Below are 9,870 nucleotides of genomic sequence, written 5' to 3'. Positions count from 1 at the left end.
GTTCAGTCTGGTTTGATCAGAAGAGGGTGGAAAAGTTGAGCTACTTTCTTCTGCAGACAATGAAGCTCTACCTCTTGGGCCTGAAAGAGTTTGGTAACAAAAATACTATGTTGAAAGAAAAGGTGTTTTTGCTTATACGTGCATGCGAGAGAGGACACACACACACACACACACACACACACACACACACACACACACACACACACACAGTGCCCTCTGAAGATGTACGACACTGTTAAATTTAGGGCCTGATTGGAAGGAAACCCAAACTTTTGTGAGAGATTGTAAAAGAATTTCAGAAATAAAAATCCTACCACGACCCTACGGGGGCTCCATGAAACAGCAGCTAAAAAAAAAGATTCTGAGAGAGCGCCTTCAGTCGGAGGCAAAGGGTAGAAAGCCTAGAGAACTTGGAGCTCCTGTAGATCTCCTCTGGTGTCAGCGTCTCTACTCCCAGAGGCTGGAGTCTCCTGCTTCTGTCAGTCATGAAGATGTCAAAAGGTTTGTCAGGAGCCAGCTGAGTTAAGGTGGACCTCAGCAGGTCCAGGAAGTCCACCTCCTGCAGCCCACAGGGACACTGCAGCTCCTGCACCGGGTACTTCTTAAACACTGGGAGCAAACAGGGACAAGTAGAGCAAAGCAAGTAAACCATTCGATTCCTAATGGCTAATGATGAGTAACATCAGGTACCTTTGGCCCAAATCTGAGTCCTCTAAATATTCAATACCTGCTGATACCAGGTCCGATCTGATGCTTCTATTTACCTCCATGTTCTGACTCACTGTCCCAGAGTTAAAGCTGTCGCTGATAGAAAATTCATCACTTTCCCTCACCATCAATGTTTTGGGTCGTCGTTCAAATTAAACACGACATTTGAACACAGGGATTTTCTGTTTCCTATCGTTTTACAGACCAAACAGTTAGTCAAGGAAATATTTGTCCAATTAATTGATTATCAACACGACTTCTAGTTGCAGCCCTAAACACAGCTTTGTACAGTACAACACTGCAGCTTGGCCAAGTATGTTACACACAAGGAATTTGTTACTTGAATTTGTGTTGCTTACAGACCGTGGTTTTAAATTTGTGTAATTTAAACTTTTCCTTTTTATGTCTTAACATGTTCTGCTTTTATTTTTATACGTCCTGTTGTGAAGCACTTTGAGCACCCTTGGCTGTTGTAAAGCACTATATAAAAAAATGTATTATTATTATTACTTCGACATGTGGACTGCAGGCACCATGACATGAACCTCCAACCCCCCGGTTGGGAGTCAACCGCTCTACCCGCTGAACCACAGTCGCCTTTTTCTCTCTTTGATAAAAAAATAAGATGATGTATAAACCTGAACACAAGGCCAAGGGAAACCTGCATCACAGTTATGACTAGCACTACCTGAGCTGCTAGCATGTTAGCCGTTAGCTCACAGGCTATTGTAGTTCAACTAGCCCTGTCACTACAAGTCCAAGCCTCCAACACCGCTGATTCCAATAGGACACACAGATGAACTCTGTGACCTCCTGGTGTGATCAGGTTTTAACATTTAAGTGTATCACAAGTAAAACTTTGTGTATATACTGCACATTTGAAATGCAAATTTACCAGTGTTTGAGAGCACATCAAGCTGGGAGTCCTCCAGGATCCGCATCCTGAGATTTATGCTGCTCTGTATTTTCACTGGCCTGCCAGGCCTCCTCCTGTCAGACTGAACCCTGGGAGGCATTAAAAGGGTAAAAATGACTGAAGATATCAATAACCAGCTTTTAGAAGAGCAGGAGACCTTCTCTGATTTACCTCGAGTTCAGTCTGGTTTGATCAGGGGTGGTTGGAGGATCTGTGGCAGTATCTCTTCTCTTCAGGAGAACAAGATCTTCCTCACTGGCCTGGAGTTTCTTAGGAGCCCAAAAGAAGAGTTACGAGTCCACCAGGACAGAGACGGCCTCTATTAAAATGACTGACAAACAAAATAATAATGCTGTACAAAGAATATTTCTCGTGTACGACTGAGGTTGGAAAGCACTGTTTTGAATCTGAATCCAGTATCAAATCGAATCCTTTGAAATCTCTTATCAAATCTCAGTAAGTTTAGCTTTCACTGTTTGCAAGTAACAAAAGTTTTAAATAACTACAAGTGAAAGGTTCAGTTTAGATCTGATATCAGTTGTTGGGTGAAGCCAGAAACGATGTGTTAGCGACCAAATTCATCAGCACTGACATGAATTAAAAGCCTAATCAACAGTGACAACCTGAAAACAAGCTGAGACCTGAAATGTTGATCGACTGATCAGTCGTTATGATACAGTGAAATAACTACTGGTTTTTACAGCCTAGATCCAAATAACTGAGCCCCTGATTCACTGCTGTTAGCTGAATTGATCACTGATCTGACACATGAACATGCGAACAGCATCACAGCTGCTCAATTCTCTAAAGAGTCTTGACTCTGCTGAACTACAGGAACAGGCCATGGCGTCGCAGACAGACGTCTTTTTACTCTGTCTCTGGCAGAGTCGAGTGTTTTCAGCCTTGTTCAGTGCAAACAAAAAAATAACCAGGAAAGTGAAAAAGGTTGTTAAGAGACTTGTTAGTGTCAGAGCTTGATGAATCTGGACATGTCTCCAGATCCAGCCAGTGATCTAAACCCAACTCTACAGGTCACCAAAGACAAAAAGTGCCAAGACCTCTGTGGACTATAATCAGCTAATGGCTCAGAGAATCGGATAAGAGTGTTGAAGAGTGTAGATCACTGACAAAGTGGTCCACTCTCACAAACAGCTTCAAGAATCAGACAGGCTACCTTCAGATGGATGTAGAGGGACGAATACCCAGCGGAACTGATGGTCCTGTAGATCTCCTCTGGTGTCAGCGTCTCTGCTTTCAGAGGCTGGAGTTTCCTGCTGTGATCAGTTATGAAGACGTCAAAAGGTTTGTCAGGAGCCAGCTGAGGGAAGGTGGACCTCAGCAGGTCCAGGAACTCCGCCTCCTGCAGACCACAAGGACACCGCAGCTCCCGTGCTCGGTACTTCTTAAACACTGAAACGGAAGAGAAACGTTCATCAGGAAGCCTTTTCGGTATGTCTACATCACAGCTGTCTGTGCACACACAGCTATTCACTGCAAAAAAACCCTCATGTATGTGGGTGAATCACCGCGGGGGACCAACTGCATTTGTAGCAGCGAGGACACCACTGGAAATGTTCCCAAAATGTTCTCCCAGATAACGGAGGGGCTTTAAACTCACCTCTGATTGAGAGGACTTCAACCTGAGGGTCCTCCAGGACGCGGACCCTTAGAGTTATGTGGTTCTGTGGTTCAGTGATCTGAGGACTCACCTGGTTCACCATTCGGTGCCTTCCCTCATTGAGAGACCTTTCTGTGATTAGCCAACTTTATTCAGCTGATACCGACCTGTTGTCTCCACTTTAACCTCAAGCGGAGCTCCCTCCAGCTGCTTCCTCTGCCGGTCGATCTCCTTCCTGTAGCCCGACGCCGCCTCCTCGTACTGGGCTACGGTTTTCTCCACAGCTGCAAAGATCTCCTGGGCAGCGGCTGTCAGCTTCTCGGCAATGACTCCTCTCAGGAGCTCCCTTCGAGACAGACTCAAGGCCCCCCCGAGTTCCATGTTGTTACTGCAGGTCCACGTCAGCACCCCCACCGCTGCCACTGGTGGAAACACGCGAAGTTTGGCGCCGGTGCGGCCACAAATGCTGTCCGACTAGAAACACGAACAGAAAAGGAACGTCACCTTCCTAGACCGATTCACAGAAAGTGACATAAATAAAACTTCATCAGAAACGCTTTTCATACCCTGATCATGAATAGTGTTCACTAAAATGATTCTATATACTGAGCTGGAGACCACAGCTGAATGGCTGCAGTAATTCTGCAGATATTCTTGCATTTCAGCATCAAAACTCAAGACCCATTCATCCGTTATCTTTGCTGCCTGACCTGTAGAGGGTCGCTGGAATCAATCCCAGCTGACACTGGATGAGGGGTGAGGTACACTATGGGTAGTTTACATCCCAAACCTTTTAATGCAACCATGTTTCCCTCACTTATATTTTGCCCACACAAGATGTGAGGAAGAGATGCAAGAAAGAAAGGCTACGATCCCCTCACAAAAAGTACCATGGTATTGTGATGGCAATAAATGGTACTTCAGAACAACTGAGGAAACTTCAAGTCTCTTATATTAGAGCTGAGGATGCTGCTGGAGACACGAGCAAGGATACACAGACCATCCTTCGCATATGTTTTTTATGGATCGACCTTTATTGGACATCAGTCGGTGACTGGATGCTTCAGATGAAGAATCTGAGGAAAGCACGTCTCATGCTGTTAATAACACATCTCAAGTTCTCTCTCCTTGTATGTTTCCTTTGCATCTTACATGGATGGGACTAATACTCAAGGCAAAGACGAGTGAAGAAAACAACGGTGCTTATAACAGACTTAGAATGTGCCCCGTTTCTTTCCTAGATACTGGGAATCCCCACTTGATCACCAACTGATCTGCTGGTGTGAGGTGTGTCAGTTAAAGTCCAAATAACACACTGGGAGATGGGAGAACCATACGCTCTGTTTTATTCTGCAGGTCACATCCTCACTAATGCCATCTGACTCACTGATGTCCAGCAGCACTGTGTACATGGTCTGCTTCTCGTCACGTGATGAAGTCAGCTCACTTGAACCAAGCCTTAAGGTCTCTCTCCGTTGTGAGTCCTCATGTGGACTGTCAGATGTTCTTGGCAAGCACATGCTTTGCCAAAAACCCCACAGATGAACCTTTTCTCACCTGAATGAGTTCTCAGATGGCATCTGAGAGTGTTCCTACTGTTAAAGGCTCGTCCACACTGGGAGCAGCTGTACGGCCGCTCCCTGGTGTGGATTATCAGGTGTCTCTTCAGAGCGCCTCGAGATGACATTTCCTTGCCGCACTGGCTGCACATGACCTTCTCGTTGCTGTGTGTTCTCAGGTGAACCACTAACTGGCCTCCTGTGTGGAAGGCTTTGCAGCAAACGTCACAGAGAGTGCGGCTTTTCCCTCTGCGTGTGAATTTTCTCATGTTGTTTCAGTTTCGCAGGGAGCGAGAACCGCTTCCCACACACCTGACAGCTGTAATGTTTCTCTCCACTGTGTCTCAACCTGTGTTTAGACAAACATCTCAAGTCGCTAAAAGATTTAGCGCAGATGTCGCAGCTGTACGGCTTCTCACCTGTGTGGCTCCTGCTGTGGATCCTCAGCTGCTGTTTGTGGCCAAAAGACTGAGGACAATCATCACATTTGTGTGGCTTGTCCTCCACGTGGTACCAGTGGTGATTCGTCAAACCAGACTTACTGGTATATGCTTTATGACAGATATCACATTTGTATGGTTTCTCTCCTGTGCGCAGATTAGTGTGCCTACTTCGACCAACAACAGTGATGAAAAGACTTTCCACAGATGTTACAGCTGTGAGTTTTCAGGTGACTCTGAAGGCGACTCCTCAGTTCCTCTGTCGATTCTGAACGTTCTCCACAAACTCCACACTACCCCTGTGGATCGACCACATGGCTCCAGGAGTGTTTAATCAAAATGTTGACTGACCCGTGCACAGCTCCGCACACTTTACAGGAAACAGTAGCATCCCTGCTACCATTCGTCTGCTTTGGAGACGACTGGATCGTTTCCTTCTCATTGTCGTGATGTGTGAAACTTGACTTGTCGTTTCCTCGTCGCGTTTGACGAATTTCTTTCTTGAATTTCATTTTCACTCAGATCCTCTTCATCCCTCTCTGGTTTCCTGTCGCCATCTCTGTCGCCCTCTTCCACCTCATCACTGGAGAAGTGGCATTAGAATTGTCTGACGGTGATTTCTGCAGGACGGCTGTGGGAACCGGAAAAGGAAGGACGGCTGTGGGAACCGGAGAAGGAAGGTCCCGTGAGTTACGTGCACCTTTATCTGGCAGAATTAAAACTTGCTTACTGAGGTTACATTTCAGCTGGCAGCTCCTAAAGGTATCATCCTCACTGTCTATGCTGACTCATGTTGAACGTGGCCCACTTTCATCATCTCTGGTCAGTGTCGCAGACGTAGACAGGGAGTCACTGGTGGCTTTGTCTTCTGTCTGTGGAGGAGGAGGAGAACGCTCCTTCCTCTTCAAGGATTTCTTTGATGCCTAGAGGAAATCGACATCTGAAATTAATTAACAAGCTTTATCTTTCGATCAACAGGGTGGAACCTCTTCTCTAGAGATATGAAGAACACGAGTCACAGTTCAACTTTTTAAGTCCATCACATCCAGACTTGGAGCTCATTAGCTCAGAGTTGTCAATCTAACAACTAACGGGAACAGTCGAAAGAAGAAGAGTTATTTGTTGTAAAAGTTGTTTTGTTGTTAAGTGATTATGTTGAAAACTTGTAATAAGATAAAAGGATTCAGATTTGATAAGCCAATTCTAAGTTTGAGCAATACACGACTGAGGTTTAGGACTTAAAAACTAAAACACTGCGAGACAGGGCTTCACACGTCTGGAAGCTTATCACAGCAACGATCATCTGTCCTCCATTACAATGACCTCGAGGTAAACATTCACAAAACAGAACTATCTATCGGGAATTTGGACTCGCACGCATCTGAACGACCGATATCATGGTTACCAGATAATGTTTTGGCATAAAACTGAGCAGGACTGTCCATTTCTTGCTGGGACACTTCATCCACTCAGGACCTTTTGTGAAAACCTTTGTCTAATGGAAATAAGTGAAGAGGGTGCTAATGGCAATGTGATGATCTACCTTTACTCGGACATACAGGGCTGATCTTCCTTTCCCCGTGCACTTGATGGACCTGTAGATCTCCTCTGGTGTCAGTTTCTTTAGTTTCAGTGGGGTCAGTTTCTTCGTTGTGCCAGTTGTGAAGGTATGAAAACCCTCCTCTCAGCTGAGGGAAGGTGGCCCTCAGCAGGTCCAGGAAGTCGGCCTCCTGCAGACCACGACGGCACTTCACCGGCTTGATCGAGGACTTGAACACTAACACACAAAGAAATCCTGATTTGTTCAAAAGAGCCCCACACAATAATCAACTTTTCATAGCATAACTGTAAAACATATTAAATAAGAACATACTTCCAAGACTAGCCCGAGAATAAACAACCAAAGAAATGAGTCACAAACTCTTTATTGCATTTTGTTTCAACTTTATCACCTCAGCAATAAGCAAAAACTGTTTTTCAATATTTCAACAAATTTCCACCTTTTATTCTCAGGTTTGTTATTGAAAACGTACATAAACACATGGTGTGTATGTATGAATATAGTTCACTCCTCTGGAACTCCCCGGACTCAGATTTCTGACCGGGAAGGTCGGACAAATGTCACCAACCTTGAACTCAAAATCCAAGATGGCTGCTGGGTGCGTCAGCAGTAGAAACCTGTAGCAATATGCTCTTGATCAGCCCTTATGTCTTATTCATCTCTCATTAAAACAGCCGCTCACACAGTACTGTCCAACTGTCAACGTGTCGCTACAGTGTTTGTGTGTCCAAAATACCACATAATGCTTTGCTATAAACTGGTCTTGGTAACAACAGCTGTCATGGCTCAACTGGTATTATGGTTAACTGGAACACAGGTAACTGGGCTGTGATGTCATTCCCAGCTCTGACTTCCGAGGTAAACAGAACACACCAATAATCCTCCTAGCAAATGAGAATTTCACCAAATACATGTTGTGGGGGGAAGACATTTAATCCTCTTCCTCCAACAATCGCTCCCTAAAACAACGTGTCATATATTTACACCATATTCTGTGTATTACTCAGCAATCATCAAACAACCTGACTGGCTGTGTGGAAAAGGCTTCGTCTGCTTCCTCTGGGAATCTTACCGCCTCTTTTGAGCATGTTGGTCTGAGAGTCCTTCAACAGACAAGACTCGAAGACTTAGAGTATTCCACATCCTGAACTTCGCAGACAAACCTCTGCCAAAAAATAATCAAAGCGAGAAAAAATCTCAACAAAGATTCACCATACACTCAAAAATGTGTTGCGTAGTAATATTATATCATTTTCAAGCCTTGAATTTGGAGTCTGGTGCTCTGGGTCCTGGTCTAGACTGGTGATCTCTGCTGGCTCTTCAGCAGATTTCTCCTCCTCCTCCTCACAGACCTCTTCCTCAGTTTGACCTGAGACTTCCTGGCTCCCAGCAACCTCCACATCTGAACAAAAAAAAAAAAGAGACCCAAAATTTAGTTAGAATGAATTTTTTATTCATATGATGAACTGGGACAACACAGTGTTTACAGCCATTCAGGAATGATCTGAAGGAGACAAAACCTTTGAGAAGAACAGAGTGAAGACGTACGTATCTGTGATCTTTACTGCTCCTTCATGAGGAATTCATCTCCTCCAGCCGCCTCCTCCTCCTCTTCACAAACAGGAAGCAGTCCAGGTTCTTCTGCATCACAAATAAAGGCCTGAATGGTTCATCCACCAATTCACAGCATTGTTCTCTACCAATAAATCTACATTCTTTTAAAATCTGGATTTAAGCAGCAACTATCATTTAATCTGCTGAGTATTTTATCAGCTACTTTATTGTCTTTCTCTATAAAATATGGGAATATGGTAGAACAAAACTGGGGGTTATCTTAAGAAATGCGATTCATATTTACAGCCTTTTACAATATGACGTTGGTAATGTTACTTAAGGACACAGATCCCATTTACCAGTGATCAAATCATCTTATTACGCTGTTAAACGTGGTACAGTCTCCACCAAGCAACCTGCAGGTTTGTTTAAAGCCGAGGACCTAAATGACTAGAGGTGGTTTGGTGCCGCTCCACTGACGTAGGTTTGTGTCATAACGTGTTTAATTAAATCCTTAGATTTCTCACCGGAGTTCTGTACGTGGTTCCCAGCAACCTTTTAGTTGTTTCTATAATTCCCGGTCTACGTTACCCACCTATCCTACTGTTAGATATTTTTAGTCAGATAGAAATTGGATAGATACTTTATGTATTAGAAATGTTTAGTGGAGATAGGATGTCTAGTTAGACTGTTAAATGCTTAGTCATGCTTATGAGTTTCTACAGGGTACATCTGGTCAAGGATAACTAGAGAGAAGAGTTGAGGACTGTCAGCAGACAGGGTGTTTAATATTATTATTACGACGTGTATAACGGTAGCCTTAGCCATAATATGTTCTTATGTTTAAGTCACGACATGTACTAGAAGTCTGTGAGAATGTTTTTAGTTACACACCACTTAATCAACAGACACACACACATGCACATTGATTTACTTCATGTTTTGACTACTGCTATGACCAGCTGCAAAGCTGGTAACAGAGACGTCTCGGTTGACGTTTCTGTGTAGTATGGGGCTAGCCCAACCGAGGGGATATAATGTATAGGCCTGGTGGGTTCAGGGTCTTTCATCTTACATCTGCCTGTGAGCAGTTTGGAGGTGCAAGATACCTGAGCGTGTAATGTTAATTTTACCTGTGATCCTTTGAATAAATCAGCACTGTTTTGAAGTTACTTGGACTGCCTCGTCTCTCAGAGTTAGCAATGGTAACAAGAACCAAAGACCAACACTACACAGTGTGACCTGAGGCTGAAGAACAACCTCCAGCTGCCTCCTCTGCCGGTCGAGCTCCTTCCTGAAGCCTCCTCCTCGTACCCGGTCACGGTTCTCTCTACAACCGCAAAGATCTCCTGGGCGGCTGTTGTCAGTTTCTCGGTGATGATTCCTCTCAGGATCTGCACCGTCGACAGCTCAGAGTCCAGAAAGACCACGCTAACAGCTTCCATTTTTACCAGGAGATAGCAGAGCTTTGGACCACAGCATCCTTCAGCTTCAGACGTCACAAACTCGACGCT

General features: G+C 44.6%; 1 protein-coding gene across 1 annotated transcript; it reads right to left on the bottom strand.

Moving 5' to 3' along the window:
• Positions 1 to 2: 2 nt before the first annotated feature.
• Positions 3 to 9,523, bottom strand: LOC109972962 (uncharacterized). The gene is made up of 12 exons (XM_020622227.1): positions 9,490 to 9,523; positions 8,351 to 8,443; positions 7,875 to 8,204; positions 6,785 to 7,018; positions 6,017 to 6,164; positions 5,221 to 5,899; positions 3,410 to 3,716; positions 2,799 to 3,034; positions 1,796 to 1,893; positions 1,604 to 1,713; positions 374 to 609; positions 3 to 80 (listed from the first exon to the last, which is right to left on the bottom strand). Exons 7-12 carry the CDS (start codon positions 3,621 to 3,623, stop codon positions 3 to 5), a joined length of 972 nt encoding a protein of 323 aa, XP_020477883.1. The 5' UTR covers positions 3,624 to 3,716; positions 5,221 to 5,899; positions 6,017 to 6,164; positions 6,785 to 7,018; positions 7,875 to 8,204; positions 8,351 to 8,443; positions 9,490 to 9,523.
• Between the last annotated feature and the right edge of the window lie 347 nt (positions 9,524 to 9,870).

The sequence above is a fragment of the Monopterus albus genome, unplaced genomic scaffold (genome assembly GCF_001952655.1).
Source record: "Monopterus albus unplaced genomic scaffold, M_albus_1.0 scaffold274.1, whole genome shotgun sequence".
NCBI lineage: Eukaryota > Metazoa > Chordata > Actinopteri > Synbranchiformes > Synbranchidae > Monopterus > Monopterus albus.
This window is presented reverse-complemented; position numbering and strand designations above follow the sequence as displayed.